Source organism: Meles meles, chromosome 5, assembly GCF_922984935.1.
Source record: "Meles meles chromosome 5, mMelMel3.1 paternal haplotype, whole genome shotgun sequence".
NCBI classification, from domain to species: Eukaryota; Metazoa; Chordata; class Mammalia; order Carnivora; family Mustelidae; genus Meles; species Meles meles.
In genome coordinates, this window is record NC_060070.1 from 8351445 (window position 1) to 8372106 (window position 20662).

The window sequence follows — 20662 nt, forward strand, 5'->3', positions numbered from 1 at the left end:
GAACAGATCATCCAAGCAAAAGATCAACAAGGAAATGAAGGTCTTAAATGAAAAAAAAAAAAAAAAAAAAAAAAAAGGCCTTAAATGACATATTGGACTAGATGGACATCACAGATATATTCAGAACATTCCATCCCAAAGCAACAGAATACATGTTCTTCTCTAGTGCACATGGAACATTCTCCAGAATAGATCACATCCTGGGTCACAAATCAGGTCTCAACCGGTACCAAAAGATTGGGATCATTCCCTGCATATTTTCAGACCACAATGCTCTGAGGCTAGAACTTAATCACAAGAGGAAATTTGGAAGGAACCCAAATACATGGAGGCTAAAGAGAATCCTTCTAAAGAATGAATGGGTCAACCAGGAAATTAAAGAAGAATTGAAAAAATTCATGGAAACAAATGAAAATGAAAACACAACTGTCCGAAATTTGTGGGAACAGCAAAGGCTGTCCTGAGAGGAAAATATATAGGATTACAAGCCTTTCTCAAGAACACAAGAAAGGTCTCAAATACACAACCTAACCCTACACCTAAAGGAGCTGGAAAAAGAACAATAAAGAAAGTCTAACCCAGTAGGAGAAGAGAAATAATAAAGATCAGAGCAGAAATCAATGAACTAGAAACCCAAAAAACAAAACAAAACAAAACAAAACAAACCCCAGTAGAACAAATCAACGAAACTAGGGGCTGGTTCTTTAAAAGAATTAATAAGATTGATAAGTAAGATTGGCCAGACTTATCCAAAAGAAAAGAGAAAGGACCCAAATAAATAAAATCATGAATGAAAGAGGAGAGATCACAACAAACACCAAAGAAAATACAAACAATTTTAAGAACATATTATGAGCAACTATACACCAGCAAATTTGACAATCTGGAAGAAATGGATGCATTCCTAGAACCATGTACACTGCCACAATTGAACCAGGAAGAAATAAAAAAACCTGAACAGACTCATAACCAGTAAGGAGATTGAAGTAGTCATCAAAAATCTCCCAACAAAAAAGAGCCCAGGGCCAGACAGCTTCCCAGGAGAATTGTACCAAACATTTAAAGAAGAACTAATTCCTATTCTCCTGAAACTGTTTAAAAAAAAATAGAAATGGAAGGAAAACTTCCAAACTCACTTTATGAGACCAGCATTACCTTGATCCCAAAACCAGATGAAGACCCCATCAAAAAAGAGAATTACAGGGGTGCCTGGGTGGCTCAGTGGGTTAAGCTGCTGCCTTCGGCTCAGGTCATGATCTCAGGGTCCTGGGATCGAGTCCCACATCGGACTCTCTGCTCAACGGAGAGCCTGCTTCCCTTCCTCTCTCTCTCCCTGCCTCTCTTGTCATTTCTCTCTGTGAAATAAATAAATAAAATCTTTTAAAAAAAAGAGAGAGTTACAGACCAATATCCTTGATGAACACAGATGCAAAAATTCTCAGCAAAATACTAGCCAATAGGATCCAACAGTACATTAAAGGGATTATTAACCACGACCAGGGCTGCAAGGTTGGATCAACATCTGCAAATCAATCAATGTGATACAATACATTAATAAAAGAAAGAACAAGAACCATATGATCCTCTCAAAGACGCTGAAAAAGCATTTGACAAAGTACAGCATCCTTTCTTGATCAAAACTCTTCAAGTGTTAGGGATAGAGGGTACATACCTCCACATCATCAAAGCCTTCTATGAAAAACCCACAGCAAATATCATTCTCAATGGAGAAAAACTGAGAACTTTTCTGTTAAAGTCAAGAACAAGGCAGGGATGTCCATTATCACCACTGCTATTCAACATAGTACTAGAAGTCCTAGCCTCAGCAATCAGACAACAAAAAGAAATTAAAGGCATCCAAATCGGCAAAGAAGAAGTCAAACTATCATTCTTCGCAGATGATATGATACTATATGTGGAAAACCCAAAAGACTCCACTCCAAAACTGCTAGAACTTGTACAGGAATTCAGTAAAGTGTCAGGATATAAAATCAATGCACAGGGCGCCTGGGTGGCTCAGTAGGTTAAAGCCTTTGCTTTCGGCTCAGGTCATGATCACAGGGTCCTGGGATCGAGTCCCGCATCAGTCTCTCTGCTTGGCAGGGAGCCTGCTTCCTCCTCTCTCTGCCTGCCTTTCTGCCTACTTGTGATCTCTGTCTGTCAAATAAATAAATAAAATCTTAAAAAAATATAAAATCAATGTACAGAAATCAGTCACATTTCTATACACCAACAACAAGAGAGAAGAAAAAGAAATTAAGGAGTCAATCCCATTTACAATTGTATCTAAAACCGTAAGATACCAGGAATAAACCTAACCAAAGAAGAAAAGAATCTATACTCAGAAAACTATAAAGTACTCATGAACGAAATTGAGGAAGACACAAAGAAATGGAAAAATGTTCCATGCTCATGGAGTGAAAGAACAAATATTGTGAAAATGTCTATGCTACCTAAAGCAATTTACACATTTAATTGAATCCCTATCAAAATACCATCCATTTTTTTTCAAAGAAATGGAACAAATAATCTTAAAATTTATATGGAAGCAGAAAAGAGCTCGAATGGCCAGAGGAATGTTGAAAAAGAAAGCCAAAGTTGGTGGCATCACAATTCCAGACTTCACGCTCTATTACAAAGCTGTAATCATCAAGACAGTTTGGTACTGACATAAAAACGGACACATAGATCAATGGAACAGAATAGAAAGCCCAGAAATAGACCCTCAACTCTATGGTCAACTAATCTTTGACAAAGCAGGAAAGAATGTCCATTGGAAAAAAGACAGTCTCTTCAACAAATGGTGTTGGGAAAATTGGACAGCCACATGCAGAAAAATGAAACTGGACCATTTCCTTACACCACACATGAAAATAGACTCAAAATGGATGAAGGACCTCAATGTGAGAAAGGAATCCATCAGAATCCTTGAGGAGAACACAGGCACAACCTCTTTGACCTCAGCCACAGCAACTTCTTGCTAGGAACATCACCAAAGGAAGGGAAGCAAGGGCAAAAATGAACTATTGGGACTTCATCAAGATCAAAAGATTCTGCACAGCAAAGGAAACAGTTAACAAAACCAAAAGACAACTGACAGAATGGGAGAAGATATTTGTAAACGACATATCAGATAAAGGGCTAGTACCCAACATCTATAAAGAGCTTATCAAACTCAATACCCAAAGAGCAAATAATCCAATCAATAAATGACATGAACAGACATTTCTGCAAAGAAGACATCCAGATGGCCAACAGACACATGAAAAAGTGGTCCACATCACTCGGCATCAGGGAAATACAAATCAAAACCACAATGAGATACCACCTCACACCAGTCAAAATGGCTAAAATTAACAAGTCAGGAAATGACAGATATTGGCGAGGATGTGGAGAAAGGGAACCTTCCTGCACTGTGGTGGAATGCAAACTGGTGCAACCACTCTGGAAAACAGCATGGAGGTTCCTCAAAATGTTGAAAATAGGGACGCCTGGGTGGCTCAGTTGGTTAAGCGGCTGCCTTCGGCTCAGCTCATGATCCCAGCGTCCTGGGATCGAGTCCCGCATCAGGCTCCTTGCTCGGCAGGGAGCCTGCTTCTCTCTGTCTCTGCCTGCCACTCTGTCTGCCTGTGCTAGCTCTCTCTCTCTCTCTCTGACAAATAAAATCTTAAAAAAAAAAGGGGGGGGGGGCGCCTGGGTGGCTCAGTGGGTTAAAGCCTCTGCCTTCGGCTCAGGTCATGATCTCAGGGTCCTGGGATCGAGCCCCACATCGGGCTCTCTGCTCCGCGGGGAGCCTGCTTCCTTCTCCTTTCTCTGCCTAGTTGTGATTTCTCTCTGTCAAATAAATAAAATATTAAAAAAAAAAGTTGAAAATAGAGCTACCCTATGACCCAGCAATTGCATTACTGGGTATTTACCCTAAAGATTCAAATGCAGTGATCCAAAGGCGCACGTGCACCCAAATGTTTATAGCAGCAATGTCCACAATAGCCAAACTATGGAAAGAACCTAGATGTCCATCAACAAATGAATGGATAAAGAAGATGTGATACACACACACACACACACACACAATGGAATACTATGCAGTTATCTAAAGAATGAAATCTTGCCATTTGCGATGATGTGGATGGAACTAGAGGGTATTATGCTTAGCAAAATAAGTCAACCCGAGAAAGGCAATTATCATATGATCTCCCTGATATGAGGAAGTTGAGAGGCAACGTGGGGTGTTTGGGGGGTGGGAAAGGAATAAATGAAAGAAGATGGGATCGGGAGGGAGACAAACCATAAGAAACTCTTACTGTCACAAAACAAACTGAGGGTGACGGGGGGAGGGGGGTAGGGAGAGGGGGGTGGGGTTATGGACATTGGGGAAGGTATGTGCTATGGTGAGTGCTGTGAAGTGTAATCGTGGCAACTCACAGACTTGTACCCCTGGGGCTAATAATACATTATATGTTAATTAAAAAAAAAAGAAAAAAGATAGAGCTTCTGGTTTGTACCTCACTGAGAGGATACTCTTCAAACCCCACACATGAGTAATTGACCAGCCTTCTTTCATAATCAGCCAGATTATCTTGTGCCAATATATAGCTGACTAGTTCCTTAAACTAAATTAATACCCTTTTTTAAAAAAAGATTTTATTTATTTATTTGAGAAGGCGAGACAGAGATAATAAGAGAGAGCACGAGTGCTGGGGCGGAGGGGAGGGAGAAGCCAACTCCCTGCTGAGCAGAGAGTCTGATACAGGTCATGATCCCAGGACCCTGGGATCATGACCTGAACCAGAAAGGCAGATGCTTAACTGACTGAGCCACTCAGGTGCCCCTAAATTAATACTTTTAAGGTGAAGACACTTTTAGGCTTATTTCACATGGTTTTATGCTATTTTTCCCACAAAAGGGCCAGTGAAGATGTAAGGCCGCACCAGAGCAGGGGGATGGGAAATGTAAGCCAGGATGGCTAGTGTTCTGGAACATGCTTGAGGAGGGACACAAAGTTTATACTCTTCCCAGTGGACCAAGATCTGAACCTCTGTGGTATATGAGATTGAGCTTCCTGCACACCTACTCTGGTTCCTTGGTGTGGGTTGTAACACCTGACATGTGCTGGTCAGGAGATGTAGCTACCCCCAGATCCTTATGCTTGGTCATTGTCCTCAGGGATGCGAGTCCATTCATCCTGGGTAGCTCTCGGGAATTATTCTTAGAACTATGCCCATGAATTCAATTTTATTCCATGATAATCCTGGGATATGAATAGATCAACACACTCTTCACACAGAATATATTGGCCATACTGTTTTTTTTTTTTTTAACCTGGTGTGACGGTTAATTTTACACGTCAATTTGGAGGGTTTTTTTGGATGAAATTAACATTTAAATGGGTGAATTTGGGGTAGATTGCCTTCCATAATGTGGGTGGGCCTCATCCAATCAGCTGAGAACCTGAGTAGAACAAAAACTGACCTCCCAAGCAAGAGGAATTCTGCCAAAGATTGTCTTTGCACAGGGTCCACACCACTGGCTGTCCTGAGTCTCCAGCTTATTGGTTCACACTGTAGATTTTGGACTGGCCAGCCTCCATAATCCATGAGTCCATTCCTTATAATACATCTCTTTCTCTCTGTATATACAAATCATATCAATTCTGTTTCCTTTTTAAAAAAAGATTAATTTCTTTATTTCAGAGAGAGAGAGAGAGAGAGAGAGAGAGAAAGAGCATGCAAGGGGGAAGGGGTGAGGGAGAGAGAGAATCCCATGCAGGTTCTCTGCTGAATACGGAGTCCAACGCCCACGCTCAATTTCAAGACCCTGAGATCGTGACCTGAGCAGAAATCAAGAGTTGGGCTCTTACACTGAGCCAGGCAGTCGCCCCCCTCTTCTGTTTCTTAATACATCTCTGTCTCTCCATATATACGAATCATATCAAGTCTGTTTCTCTGGGGAACTCTGACCAATACACCTGGAGTAGTTATGATGGTGGGTTATTCATTCCTCTAAAGGGTAGATGTTGCATAGTCTTTATGGAGGGATCTACTGGACTCTAAATATGGGGCCCCTTTCTTTTTACCCTCCTTCATTCTGGTTTCCCAGGCTTATGGTCAGCAAGGGTGGGAAGAGTCAGGTGACCTGATGCCAAAGGCAGCTTTAGGAAGCTGGGTTTTCACTGAGGCTGAGAGGCAAATGTGACTGAAAGCACAACCCAACATGAGAACAGAGGAGAAGTATCAAGCTCAGGTCCAGGAATTATGACCTGGGTCATATGCAAGAGATGAGTCTGGAGATTAGATTTTACATTTTTTTTCAGCCTGGAAATGTGCACAGCTAAATGACTACAACTTCCAGCCTTCTCTGTAGCTAAGTGTAGCCTTGTGCCTAAATTTTGAGTGGAATCTGTTGGGCAAAACTACTACAAAGTGTCCTTAAAAGGGAGATAGCTGTGGCCCAAACTTTTGTCCTTCCCTCTTCATGGGAAGGAGATGAGATGGCTGGTGCGCTCCAGAAACTATCATGCATCGTGAAGCAAATCTGGGGTCCTTGATCATTTCATGGCACTGTCATCCCAGACCTGGACTGCCTACTTCAGACCGCTTTTACATGAGGGGATGGATATGCTGTTCTGTGTTTGAGACACTCAGTCACTAGAACATGAATGGGATTAACTGGCTCAAAATGATTTCATCTCAACCCATATTTTTCCTCCTCCAGCCAATATGTTGGTCGATATGAGTATATGAGTAGCCTTGGGAAGTTTATGCAAGGGAAATGCACAATTATGATGCCGGATGTGGCAGATGACATCCTGCGCTGGCTGGAGGAATTTGGGACAGACCCCGGTGAACTGTAATCTAACCAATGCTGAATGAGTACTTCATATAGTGGCCAACAGAAAAGAAAAAAGAGTCCTGTTTATTGGGTGTGGCAGACCAAGAGCTAAAAAACTTCTAATCTCCAGTATCCCCCAAATCCTTGGTCTCAATCCAGATACTCTCACAATTGGTGTTGTCTTCTGGAAGGATGTAGCTGATACAGTTATGATGTTAGAGATACTTCTACCAGACTTACTGTTACTAGCCACCCCCCCCCCCCCGGCCCCCAATTGTTGCTTGTTCAAAAAGGCATCTCCTGAGGGAGTCAGTTTAAGTATCAAAGTATCATCATCTGTACAAACTAGGAGTACATCCATCCAGCCTAACTGGTCTCAGTCACCTTACAGGGATATTTTGTTCTCACTAGAACAAGCCCTTTTATTAGATACTGATCTGTCACTGAATTCTGTTATTTCATCCTTTAAAGATTTTATTTATTTATTTGACAGAGAGAGATCACAAGTAGACAGAGAGGCAGGCAGACAGAGAGAGAGGGAAGCAGGCTCGCCACTGAGCAGAGAGCCCGACGCGGGACTCGATCCCAGGACCCCGAGACCACGACCTGAGCCGAAGGCAGCGGCCCAACCCACTGAGCCACCCAGGCGCCCTGTTATTTCATCCTTTAAAATGTCCTTTTCTTCCAGTTCTCAGAGCTAGGCTCTTAGGACCTCAGCTAGGATTCACAGAACAGTTTTCTAACTAGCTTGCCCTTCCTGATATCAATGCCAGACTACCTTGACTGCAAAACTACTTTATATCTCAGTTCAGCTAAATTTCTTAATTTCTGTAAGCAACCATATGTTTGAGAGTTTTTTTTGATTATTTATTATTTATTTATTTATTTGACAGAGGGAGAGAGAGATCACAGGTAGGCAGAGAGGCAGGCAGAGAGAGCGAGAGGAGGAAGCAGGCTCCCCACTGAGCAGAGAGCCCCGTGCGAGACTTGATCCCAGTACCCTGAGATCATGATATGAGCCCATGGCAGAGGCTTTAAACTACTGAGCCACCCAGGCACCCCCATATGTTTGAGTTTAAAGCACACGTCTTACTTGCCTGCATCCTGATTTCCTCCTTTACCCGGTCACACATTCTTGGTTAGTTTCCCAACTGTCAGCAAGCCCCAGCGCTCTTGCTGAGAAGCCAGCTCAGTGGTTCCAGTTGGCTATTCCCCACCCCAAATCCTAGTCATCCTTGGGAAGGGGGGGGGGAGGTTGGGGGTGGAAGAGAGTAGCTGAAACTATTCAGGACCTACTCTCAGCTTCCTTTTATGTTATTCTATTCAATAAGGACCCAACTTTTGTCAATAATAGTGTAAGGCTTTCCTAACTTCTGTATGAGGAGTGGTCACACAATTCAGGATTCTTTTTTTTTTTTTCACTGTTAAGAAAGCATTAGATGCAGCTCATCAGACACAGTAGGAAAGAATCTTCTGTTGTACTTTTTTTTTTTAAATATTCTTTTTTTTTTTTTTAAATATTCTCAGCTTTTGGTTCATGGAAGTCCCTCTGAACAACTCAGGACTGGCCTGGTAACGCTTAGTCATCAAGAAAGTACGAACTTTCGGTTCTAATCCACGCTTTCACTTATTAACTGTGTGATCAGGGCAACCCGCTTAACTTCAGCGAGCTCATTAATGTCGTCTGGAGTTAACGATGCCTACTCTAGGAGTGAAATAAAGATAAATGCATATAAAGCCCGCAGCATAGTCCCTGGCACATTGTAGACGCTACCATCAGGCCGCCCGGGTCCTGGCTCCGGTCCCAAGGTCAAATTCTCTCGGAGAGAAAGGTCACTCCGGGCAGCGGTTGGAGGGGCACTGGCTCTACACCTTACCAGCGCCCAGGAAGGACCTTCCTTCCCGAGGGACCTCCACAGCCCGCTAGGGCGCGCCCCGGCGGCTCACGGAACTGCAGCCTTCACCAGGGGCGTGCATGCGCCCCGAGGGGCTGGACTGCGGACCGTACCATCTTCCACCATGGGGGAGGTAGAGCGCGGCCTTCCCTTTGGCCGCACGCCCAGAGTGGGCAAGTGGGGGCCGCCATTCCCCCGGTCCCCTGGGGAAGGCCCTTTATACCCCTCGTTCTCGCATCCCCTGGGATCTGCGCGCGGGCTGGCTCTGGAGGGCAGACCCCGGGGCCGTGCGCCCCCCGGCGTCGTGCGCCCCCCGGCGTGGGAGCGAGTGGGAGCGGCGGGCGCCAGGGGCGGGGCCCGTGGAGGTCGGCGGTGTCCTTGCGGCGTGGCCGGGGGTGCGCATATGTGTACGCCGGGAGGTCGGCGCGGCCACTCGAGCTCTGAGGTGTAGTCCGCGGGCGCAGCTCGCCATGTTGTCCCGGGCAGCGCGCAGGTGAGGCACCCGGGCCGCGTGGCGCAGCGGAGACGGGTCACGGCCCCGAGGGCGAAAGGTCCCCCTGCCTGCGTGCCCGCGCCGGCGCGGCGGGTCCCGGGCACCTTCGAGGCCCCGGGGTCGCGGAGAAGCGGCGGGCGGTCGTGCCTGAGGGCAGGTGTCCGCTGAGCGTGTCCGGCTGCCGCCGCGGCACTGGGTGGCCGCGTTGGTGTAACGCTTCGGGGAATGTGGAGGGGGAGCGAGCGAGCGGTAGAAAGGCCCAGATGGCGCTGGGTCTGCGTAGACGCGTGAGCGAATCGGTCCGTGTCCCCCCGTGTCTGCTCTCTCTGCAGCGCGAGCAGGACGCTGGTGCCGGCGCTGGGGTCGCTGGGTTCCCGGCAGAAGCACAGCCTCCCCGACCTGCCGTACGATTATGGCGCCCTGGAGCCTCACATCAGCGCGCAGATCATGCAGCTGCACCACAGCAAGCACCACGCGACCTACGTGAACAACCTGAACGCCGTCGAGGAGAAGTATCTGGAGGCGCTGGAGAAGGGTAGGTGCGGGGCTGCCGGGCGCGGAGCGAGGCGTGGCCGCGGGGGAGCCAGGGCCCTTCGGTGCGGGAGAGCGGCTCCGCGTGTGCTGGGGTGGACGCGGGGTCAGAATTCGCGAGGAAAGCGGTCATTTTGTGCGAAACTGAAACAGGCTCGTGTGTATCTGCCAATATTTAGAATTCGGTGTTATGATAGAATAGGGACTTTCACTTTTCTGTTTTCCTGAAGAGCCCAGTTGACAAAACCAGTAAGAAGTGTGTGGACTGTGTGTGTCTGGGGCGTGCGCGTACGAGCATCTGTTTTAATGTGTCTGTGCAAAATCGTGTCACACTTTCCAGCCCGTTCTTCAGTGGCTTGCACGGGAAGAGCAGTTGACAGGTATCGCTTAATAAGCTGCCCGGTTAGAAGAGGTTTGTCTCTATTTTTATGGACTTTAGGTCCTCCGAAATTTGCTGAGTAAATTTCAGTCGGGACGTCTTGTTGACTGGGGGCATCTAGTGGGAAAATGTAGTATTTCAGCCTCATTGCATGAGGTAATTGGCTAAACAAAAACAAGAGGAAGTTGCCACATTCTGGACGATTTGTGACGGGAACCTTTTGGGGCGGGGGGCGGGGGGGAGTTTCATGATTTGTACGGGAAAGGGGTTTTAGAAAATAACAAAATTGGGAAAGATGTGCTAATGATCACAAGTGGGGAATATCCCAGTTGCGAAATTATTTCCTGCATGACAACGCCTGACAACTTGAACCTTTCTCTTCAGTATTTTAAAAACAACTTAATTTCAGTCCTTTTCTTGTGCAATCACACCTGTACTTGTTTTCATGAAAGTTAGTGAAAAAAAAAAAAAAGCTGTGTATTATGTTGTGTTATATTGACTATAAATTAATAAGCACCGGTAGAGTTTTCTTTTATTTAAAAAATTATATATATTAAAGACTGTTGAGGAACTAAATTTCCATGTTTGAGAATTTGGGGCGACAATATTAAATGAAATAACATCATCAGTCTCATTACAGGTAGGTTGATAAATACTTTTCAAACAAAAGTATTTAACAGGAAAAAAATTGAATTGAACCTGGAGAAAATGTTGAACTTAAGAATAGTATTTTTATTTTTATTTATTTATTTTTTAAAGACTTTTTTTATTTATTTGACAGAGATCACAAGTATGCAGAGGGAGAGGAGGAAGCAGGCTCCCTGCTGAGCAGAGAGCTGGATGCAGGGCTCCAACCCAGGACCCTGAGATCATGACCTGAGCTGAAGGCAGAGGCTTTAAGCCACTGAGCCACCCAGGCACCCCAAGAATAGTATTTTTAAAAGCAAATTGTAATACCCCCACATTTCTGTTATTATTATTACTGTTTTTTAAAAAAGATTTTTACTCATTTTTGACAGAGAGAGAGACAGTGAGAGAGGGATTGCAAGCAGGGGGAGTGGGAGAGAGAGGGAGAAGCAGGCTTCCCACCAAGCAGGTAGCCTGACTCTGGGATAGATCCCAGGACCTTGGGATCATGACCTGACGCCTAACGACTGAACCAGGGGCCCCCTATTTTTTAACATAAACTCTGTATTCAGTATGGGGCTCGAACTCACAATCTCAAGATTGAGTCATACCCTCTACCAACCAAGCCAGCCAGGGACCCCCCAAATTTGTATTAAAATTTATTTATTTATTTATCTATTCAATTTATTTGAGAGAGAGAGATAGAGAACACAGGCAGGGAGGAGGGGCAGAGGGTGAAGGAGAAGCAGACCTCCTGCCAAGCAGGGAGCCCGCCAAGGAGCTTGGTCCCAGGACCCCGGGATCTCCACCCAAGTTGAGGGCAGATACTTAACTGACTGAGCCACCCAGGCACCTCTGTATTAAAATTTAAAAGTATCAAAGTAGGGACGGCTCAGTGGCTCAGTCGTTAAGCGTCTGCCTTTGGCTGGGGTCATGATCCCAGGATCCTGGGATTGAGTCCTGCATTGGGCTCTTTGCTCATTGGGAGCCTGCTTCTCCCTCTGCCTGCTGCTCCCCCTGCTTGTGCACATGCTTCTCTCTCTCTGACATAAATAAATAAAATCTGAAAAAAAATGGTGAAGTCAGCTTTAAGAGATTGAGATTATTAAGCTAGTTTTCAATAAGCATGTTTCTTTCCCATTAGAAAAATTTATTTACTGTTGATTTATTAAAAAACGGTATAGGGGCACCTGGGTGGCTCAGTGGGTTAAAGCCTCTGCCTTCGGCTCAGGTCATGATCCCAGAGTCCTGGGATCGAGCCCCGCGTTGGGCTCTCAGCTGGGCGGGGAGCCTGCTTCCCTTCCTCTCTCTGCCTCTCTCTGCCTGCTTGTGATCTCTCTCTCTGTCAGATGGGTAAATAAAATCTTTAAAAAACAAAACAAAACACAATATAAAACCTACATTTATTTTTAGGGTGATTTTCCTGGAATAATTTCTAAGAGGGACACTGATCTATAATAAAATTATACTGTGAATATAATAACAAGAAATTGGCATCTTAAAAGAACTCTCCAAGATGATCTGTGTATTCTGAGATCACTTGGCCGTTTTCTCCTCTCTGAGGTATGCCCTAAGAGCAGATTAGAGAACTTTTTCTATTATGTAACTCCCTAAGCACACAGCTCTCAGTGGGTCTTGTGTCTTCCACTTGGTCTCTTAGTATCTTGTGAATAATAAGCACTTGGGACTTAACTGACAAGGGAATTGCCATTTTCCCTAATAGTTAATCTTAGCTTCTTAAAGGCATGGAAAAGAATATTTTATTTTGTTTTCTTATTAGCAAGGTAGGAAAAAAGTTTTCCAATGTGACTTTTTTTGTATAGATATCAGAGAATTAATTTTTTCCCCATAAATACTACATTTAATATATTCCGTTATCTAGTCAATCAAACATTTATTGAGTGCCTGGTATGTAAGAGGCGATATATTGGCCCCTGGGACACAGCAGTGCACTGAAGTCCTTAATACTGGAGCTTTTGTTCTAGTGGGGAGACAGATGGACAAGTAAATATGTAGTGGTATGCCAGGGCCGTAAGTCCTATCGAGAAAAACAAGTTGGGGAACTGGTGAAAACTGCCCATTTTCTATTGTGGTTTGTGAAGTCTCCACTGATGAGGTTGACACATCCGTGGAGACATGAAGGACAAATGTGGGAATGAGCCACGAGGCTATCTTCAGGAAGAGTATTCCAGTCCAGGCAATGGCAGTCAGTGGAAACCCTAAACTGGGAGCAGGCTGAGCTGCTTCTGTAAGTGCAGGCAGGCCAGTGTGGCTGGAGCTGGGCCAACGAGGAAATGCACAGGGTCAGATAACGTGCATTTCGCAAGCCGACTGTAGGGACTTGGGGTTCACTCTGAGTGAGAGGAGCAGCCTTTGCGGGGGTTTGACTAGAGGAGTGCCTCAGTAGCGTGGGGTCTAGAGGAGCTCTCTGGCCAGTGGGGAGAACAGAGAGTAGGGGGCAGGTGTGGCATCAGGAGATGGTTGTGGGCTATGGTGGCACAGACGCAGGTAGGTGATGCTGCTGGTCTGCCCCAGAAGTCCGAAGAAGGGATTGGTTCTGGATCTTTTTTTAAAGGTGGAGCTGGCTTTGCTGGTGGGTACGTTGGTGGGTTGAACATGGTGTGTGGGGAGAGGAGTAAGAAATGACCAAGTACACAGATCTGTACCCCTGAAACAGATAATACAGTATATGTTAATTAAAAAAAGAAAGAAAGAGAAATGACCTAGTTATCAAAAATGTCCTGAGAAAACAGCTGGCACTTGCTGGGATGGGGCAGGCCATGGGGAAGGCCATTGGGAAGTTTGGGAGTGAAAATTCGGAGTTGGGTTTTGAATATGCTGAATTTTTTGTTGATGGAACATTGAACTGTTTGCCAGTGAAGAGTTGTCTATCTAGAAAATGAGAGTTGAAAATCTACCGTTTTTAAAAATATGGTTTTATTTGTTTTTAGTAATCTCTACCTCCCGTTATGGGGCTTGAACTCATCACCTCAGGATCAAGAGTTGTGTGCTCTACTGACTGAGCCAGCCAGGTGCCCCAGAAAACTTACCATTTAATCTGTTTATGGAACCACACATATCCTCATTTCACTGTTTTTTATCTTTGTTTTCATTATTGCTGAAATCTTTAATATCCAAGAAAACTTTGAGTTCTTTGGAGTGCAGGAAAGAATTTTCTGCATGCACCCCCCACTGGGCCGCTCATGAGTTGTTCAGGACATTAATTGAACTGAAAATCCACTGGGACAAATAATTTTTGAAGAAAATCTTGTGTGTGTGTGTGTGTAAATTGTGGAATTTTAGGACCAATAGGGATGTTAAAAATAAGCTAGTCCAATTATCAGATGTTTTTCCAAAGAAAATGGTATATAGAATGTTTGAAAAGTAAGAATTAGAAAAAAAATGTTTGCCTCTTTACATTACAGGTGACATTACAACTCAGGTAGCTCTGCAGCCTGGGCTCAAGTTCAATGGCGGAGGCCATATCAATCATTCCATCTTCTGGACCAACCTGAGCCCTAAGGGTGGTGGAGAACCCAAAGGTCGGTAGATACTGGTGTAGTCTTAGCTATGTTTTGTGCACAACAGCAATGCCGGTTGCTTTTCTTATGTTAATTCTTATGTTATTTAGTGACATATTTTTCATAGCAAGGAGTATAACAAAGTTGTAACTTTGAATGGGACACGTGTAGGAATGGAGACTGCATTCAGGTGGTTATGTCATCAGCTTTTTTTGTCTGCACACACTGTCACGTTCTGGTTGAAATGTGCTATACTTTACATCAGAACAATACTGGTAAAGGGATTTTAGAGAAGTTGAGCAACCTGGGGTGGGTCAGATACTTAATCATTCTGTACCTACTTTCTTCATCTGTATGACACAGGGACGATAGTAGAGCTGCTTTGAAAATGAACTAAGTTATCAAATGTAAAACGCTTAGAATAGTGCCTTTTGCTGTTACTTTCCTGCTCTTCCTAACTGATAAAAAGTCAGTTGTCCCAGAAAATGAGGTTCTCCAGAACACCTAGAGGGTAAATGAGGGGGCTGCAGAGCCAATGGTCTGTTCACTCTGGTGGGTTTACTTGACTTCCTGTGTCTCTTCTGGAGGCCCAGATGACTTAATGATCCTCCTCATCCTGGGGAATGGATGGGGTGGAAATAGAGCTTTCCCTGTCTCTGGGCTTGTGGCGTACACCGTAAGTTTCTGTGGATTTGTTTGTTTGTTTGTTTTTAATTGTTTTTTGGAAGTCATCTTAGGTGCTTGTATTAAGCTATTTCATTTGGAAGTAAAGATTAAGGAGAGTAAATATGGCAAGCTGCGCATTTCTTTTCATGGGTTAGGTCTGCAGATGGGTTAGGTCTAATACTTTTGAGGTTTTGGGATTAGTAGAATGTCAGATATGCCCGTATTCAGCCAACAGGTCTTGGTTCTCTGACACTTTGGGTTATCTGGACCATTTTATTATGTGTGCTTACAATAGGTAATTACTTTAAACCAGTGGAATCAGAGAAGTGATATTTTTGGCCTACTTGATTTGATGTGCTCAATCTAGAGTTGTATGTTACATTGGTACAGAATCAAAGGACTATTGCTCTTACAGTGTACCCTCTGGTAATAAAAGACAAAAATCACTGTTTTTAAAATTACATGATTGTGATAGGAAAGATCTTGACTGCCTTGGGGAAGACCCAAATAACAGCCATAAAATTTTATTCCCAAATTGAGACAGAACAGGTAGGGTAGAAGTTGAAGTAAAATTTTCTGTTGAAGGGAAATGAAACTAATGGAAAATATTATTTCTTTTCTGATGGAAATAGTACCCTGAGGAAAGAAATCCCTCTAACGTGGTTCAGTAACACCTGAATTGCAGTTGTGAGACCTTATGATGCTAGTGTCAGGAAAGGAGTAACGTTGGGGCTCACTGGGTTATGTTATGTTTTCCAGGTGTTGTCTAGTTGGTACCGTGTGCCTCATGACAGGCATATTTTAATATATGTAATAAAATTGTTTATTGTTGCAGTATGTTCACTTGTGGGTATTTTTGGATTTTTTTTTTAATAGGAGAATTGCTGGAAGCCATCAAACGTGATTTTGGTTCCTTCGACAAATTTAAGGAGAAGTTGACCACTGTATCCGTTGGTGTGCAAGGCTCAGGTTGGGGTTGGCTTGGTTTCAATAAGGAACAGGGACGCTTGCAGATTGCTGCTTGTTTTAACCAGGATCCGCTACAAGGAACAACAGGTTAGGTTTGAAAATTGTTTCATATTCATTAGTTTGAGATGGTTCACGGTAAAGCATTTACCTTGAAATAAGGAACCCGAGCAGTGATTAAACCTATCTTGAGTATGTCCTAATGTGAGTAAATCTTAACAGCTGATAGTACTCGGAGTCTCCTATGAACAAAAATGCTTTAAGAGTCCTTGATGTTTTGCAAAATTAGCACATGTGATTTTACAGATACATTAACAAAACATGTTTTGAACATAAACTCTGCTTCATGCATACCTGCTTACGTAATTACATGCACTGAAATTAAACACCACACAGGAGGATAAGACCTGGAAGCCCAGTCCGACCTCAGACCTTGGACTGTCAGCCCGTCTGCTGAGCACCTGTGGTCAGAGTAGCGCTAGAGCTCAGATTTCCAGACTTCTGCCATTTAGGGGGTTTTGGTTTTGGTATAGGAAAATATTTGGCTTAGGAGCTCCAGGTTGGGCTCATCAAATCCTTTTTCATGTTGAGCCGGATTGAATCAGAATGTCTTTAGGAAATAGTCACAAGGCATCCAGCAGTTAGTTGGAACTTTGACCTGCAGTGTAACTGACCTGCAGTGACATTTCAGTGTCTGTCACTGGTAGTTCTCAGCCCTGTTTTCTGCCTCTATGCATGTCCACAGACTTGCTTACATCCCTCACTTCCCTAGATATATTCAGAATTAGCCAGGATCTAATGGCTCTCTCGGCAAAGTGAGATGTTGGAGAGTGCCGTGGAGAGTCGGGTCTATCTTTGAAGGTGTCTGACAGACGAGGCTGTGATTTCCAAGTAAACCCTGGCCATACCCGCTTTTCTTCCACTTGAGGAAAGCCCATTGGAATAAAAATCAGTGGAAGTCATGGCAGTACATAGAGAGGAAAAATCCTTTATGAACTTTGTTACCTTAATTACTCGTAATACATGATTAGTGACATACTGGTTGGTACTTGGCTGTCATTTAGTTTGAGAGTTTTTGAAAATGAGTGTTGTATAAGTAATTCCTTCTTTACACTATTTAATTTCTGCAAACAGTGTCTCTTTTTCTTTGGTCCTGTTTAGTTTCCCTTGTTAACTTATTCTTTCTGTTAGTGTCTCACAAATGTTCTGTATTCTCTGAGACTAACATTATTAGCCTTGGGAGCAGAGCAGGTTCTCCTAAAACTCCACTGACTGCTTCGGACCCCCACACACCCTCACAAACATAGTACCTTACTGATCCCCCTCCAAGAATTGGCTCATGGGTAGATTTGCTGGTATTTTAAAAACAGCTCTTAAAATATTATACTTAATTTTCCAAACTCTATTTTAAATGTTTCACTCTTCATCACATTTTCTTCCAAAGACTAAAATTAAAAAAAAAATTTTTATATTTATTCTTGGCAAATTTTCTGTTTGTAAAAGAAACTGAAAAATGGATGGGAATGTTGTAAAGAGCAATTTTGTGTGCATAGAGAAAAGTTTAAGTCACGTTTTAGATTGAAATTCATAGTTTTTGCTTTTTCCCCCTTCTTTCCAATAGGTCTTATTCCACTACTGGGGATCGATGTGTGGGAGCATGCTTATTACCTTCAGTATAAAAATGTCAGACCGGATTATCTAAAAGCTATTTGGAATGTAATCAACTGGGAGAATGTAACGGAGAGATACATGGCTTGCAAAAAGTAAAACATGATCATTACACTGAGCAAAATAAGCTTCTCACGACTATTTTTGTAGTCAGAGTACCGTGTATGCCAGTAAGCTGCTCTTTCGTAACATTTCTTAATGTAGCTTGTTCAAGCATTTGATGAACATGATTTAATGCTATGAATTTCTTGTTTTCAAATTTTGTTATTGGGCAACTGAAAATAGTAAGTGCTTTGTTTGATTTAGTCTTTTGGTTGAACATTTTCTTCCGAGAGCTGAAACAGCCATCAGGTTATAATTGCCATCATAAAACTGTCAAAAAGATCTCATCCCTGTCCTCTTAGGACCTCTGGGGAAGCCTTTTTGCCCCTGTTTTGTTGCACTTGTAGAAAACCTGGTCCTTTGCCCAGTTGTTTAATGATAAAAGGTTAAATTTGTTTCCCAAGGGAAATGTTCAGTTTTTCTATTGAAAACTGCTCTTTTTTGTAAGTAATCTGTCTAGTAGTACTTGTGGTAGATATCACCCGTGGGCCTTTAATTATTTTTGGTCACATGTTTCACAAGGTTAACACCATTTTGTCTTTTAAAAAATATCACTTGATTGCTAATTGAGAATTGCTCTATTATGAAAAGGAAATAGTCATGCATTTGAATTTTTCTGTTGGGAGAAATAAGACTTTTATGTGGAAGCTTGTCATCGAACAGAAATATGTGTTAGGTGACTGTTCAAAGGGGACAAATCTGGGCCTTATTGATAAAAGGAATGTTGCGAATGAGGCCACAGACTGTTCTGGCCAAGCACTTGCCCCCCATCTCTGCCCTGTTCATGAGCACCCCTCTGCAGAGCAGCAGCCTGGGTCGGGTGCTGCCTTCCCAGCGCGGCAGGTGTTTGGTTTCTGGATGTGGCCAGCGGTATGTCCCTGCACAGGAACATTGCTTTTCAAAGACTTGTTTTTGAGTTATTCCATCATATTTGATCTTCTTTTCTTTTAAACAAATTCACGGTCACTATAGAAGCTTTATATTATATAGTCCTTTAAGTAAAGGAAAGTGATACCCATAATCCAGTGACACAGCCTTTCAAATTGTGTTCTTGTTTCCTGCTTGCAGGTGGGACTGTTTAAATGTAGCGGGGAGCCTCTTGTAATTTGGCCTAAATTGTCATGCGTTCCATGTTTCATCATTTCCCTTATTTGGGGGGCTGTATAATTGGACACTTGCTAATTTATTTTACATTTCTGTTACTGAATATTTCATTGGTTTCTAATTGTTATTTATTTAGATAATGCTGTGGTGAGCAACTCACATAGATTTTTACCTTCCGAGGGAATATTTTTTCTATATAGATTTTTTTCTTATGCCTATTTAGTAACTGAATGTTTTCCCGAGTTAGTATATTATTTTTTCCCCAGGTTTATTCTGTTTTTTGGCATGGAAAAATGGGGTAACTTAGCAGTTTCAATATTGAAGACTGAAGTTTTAAAAGATGTAAGGCACTTCTCTTTTAGAATTCAATTAGAAAGTATTTAGGTTTTCTGAATTGTCGGCAGCGTTGATGAGAGTAGTGGTAGCTGCGCGTGTGCTTGTGGATTGAAGACGCTGTGGGGACTAGGATTGCCATCCTCCTTCTCCCGCAGTGAAGTGACTTCGTGGAGTCGAATGAGAGCCGTGCTTGCCGCTCGCATGTGTACACATGTACGCACGCATGCCTGTGCGTACATATGCAGACACACACATATATACGGATATGTACACACATACATGTATAAGCAAGGCAGTGAACTCTGTTTAAATGGACCCTTTAGAAAAGTGGAACCTTTCTGAAAGACGGCGGTTTGAACACAAGTAGTCTGCCAGATCCTGGTTTGTATTAACCAGCAGGTACGCAGAGATTACTGATTCATATAAAGCTTTTTGACTTTTATTAAGCTTTAAGATTTCAAAAAATAGTCAATGTTGAAATTTCTATGAGGCTCTATTTTTGCTCTGATTTTGTGTTGCGGGAACAAGGGAAAGCACGCTGTTCTTCCCTAAAGTCTTGTTTTTTTCCTCCCCATTTGATAGATTTTAAGAGACTAAGATAATTTACAGATAAAGATTTTAATCATTTGATAGAAAACGAGACTTCAAGATTTTGTTTAGCCCTGTTACTCATAATAGAAAAGAAATAGAAAAAGTAAAAGGCATTCTTCTGAAATGAACCAAGCATTCATTGTTCATCCAGGAGAGATTTTTGCGACCGACTGAGCAGTGCTTGTTCTAATCTTAAATGTGCTTCAAACACCATAGTGTGATTAGTGCTGCAAGAAAACAGGGCACGAGACAAATACTGTCTCACGTAGAATCTGCTGCTGGAACTGTTGTGTGATAATTAGACTTCGAGGTTGAGAAACTACAAATTTTACTGCACACCTCAAATTCATGATCTTAAAATGAGATCTGAGTTTCCAGTGATTATGTATTTAAAAATAACATGATGATAAAACTAAGATTGATTTGTGTTGTGAGTCACCTAAAACTAGTTCTAAATACAAATTTTATTTCCTGTTTTAATTGCATTGGGAAAGCTGTTAGGTAGAAGTTTTATAAATCACCGTTTCTCATTTTCAGTCATACCTAACGATTGGGCAAGCTGATGGCCTATCTCTGAAGGTACACATCAAACCTGGGATGCATTAAAAATCCTATAAGGTCTTGGATAGTTTTCATTCAATTATCCATTAGAGAAACATTTATTTTCCTATTGTGTGAAGTTTTTTGATTGTTAATAAAAGAATCTGTCAACTATCAAAAGAGGTTTTGCTTTGTGCTTGTGTGTCAAAATAATTTTAAAATGCTTTATCATTTTTACTGCTTTCCTGTGGGACAGGGATAATAAAAGGTCGTTGCAATTTTACTCTTAAAACTCAGAAGGCATGTGAAGTCTATTCATATCTGTAGTAACAGCTGAAAATGGAATACTGTAATATTTTAGATACTAAATTATAAAGTTAGAACACCTTCAAACAGTAACCAGACAGAACAT

At 42.7% G+C, this 20662-nt stretch overlaps 1 protein-coding gene across 1 annotated transcript; it reads left to right on the forward strand.

Moving 5' to 3' along the window:
* Positions 1–9028: 9028 nt before the first annotated feature.
* On the forward strand, positions 9029–20430 carry SOD2 (superoxide dismutase 2). The gene is made up of 5 exons (XM_046005907.1): positions 9029–9219; positions 9552–9754; positions 14182–14298; positions 15820–15999; positions 17531–20430. Exons 1-5 carry the CDS (start codon positions 9197–9199, stop codon positions 17674–17676), a joined length of 669 nt encoding a protein of 222 aa, XP_045861863.1. The 5' UTR covers positions 9029–9196; the 3' UTR covers positions 17677–20430.
* Positions 20431–20662: the final 232 nt, after the last annotated feature.

What these genes read in the sequence shown, in the direction of transcription:
- SOD2 (XM_046005907.1), top strand. Translation starts at nt 9,197, where the DNA reads ATGTTGTCCCGGGCAGCGCGCAG. An exon ending in TTGTCCCGGGCAGCGCGCAG is followed by an intron (nt 9,220 to 9,551) that starts GTGAGGCACCCG and finishes CTCTCTCTGCAG; the next exon opens with CGCGAGCAGGACGCTGGTGC. An exon ending in TCCGCTACAAGGAACAACAG is followed by an intron (nt 16,000 to 17,530) that starts GTTAGGTTTGAA and finishes TCTTTCCAATAG; the next exon opens with GTCTTATTCCACTACTGGGG.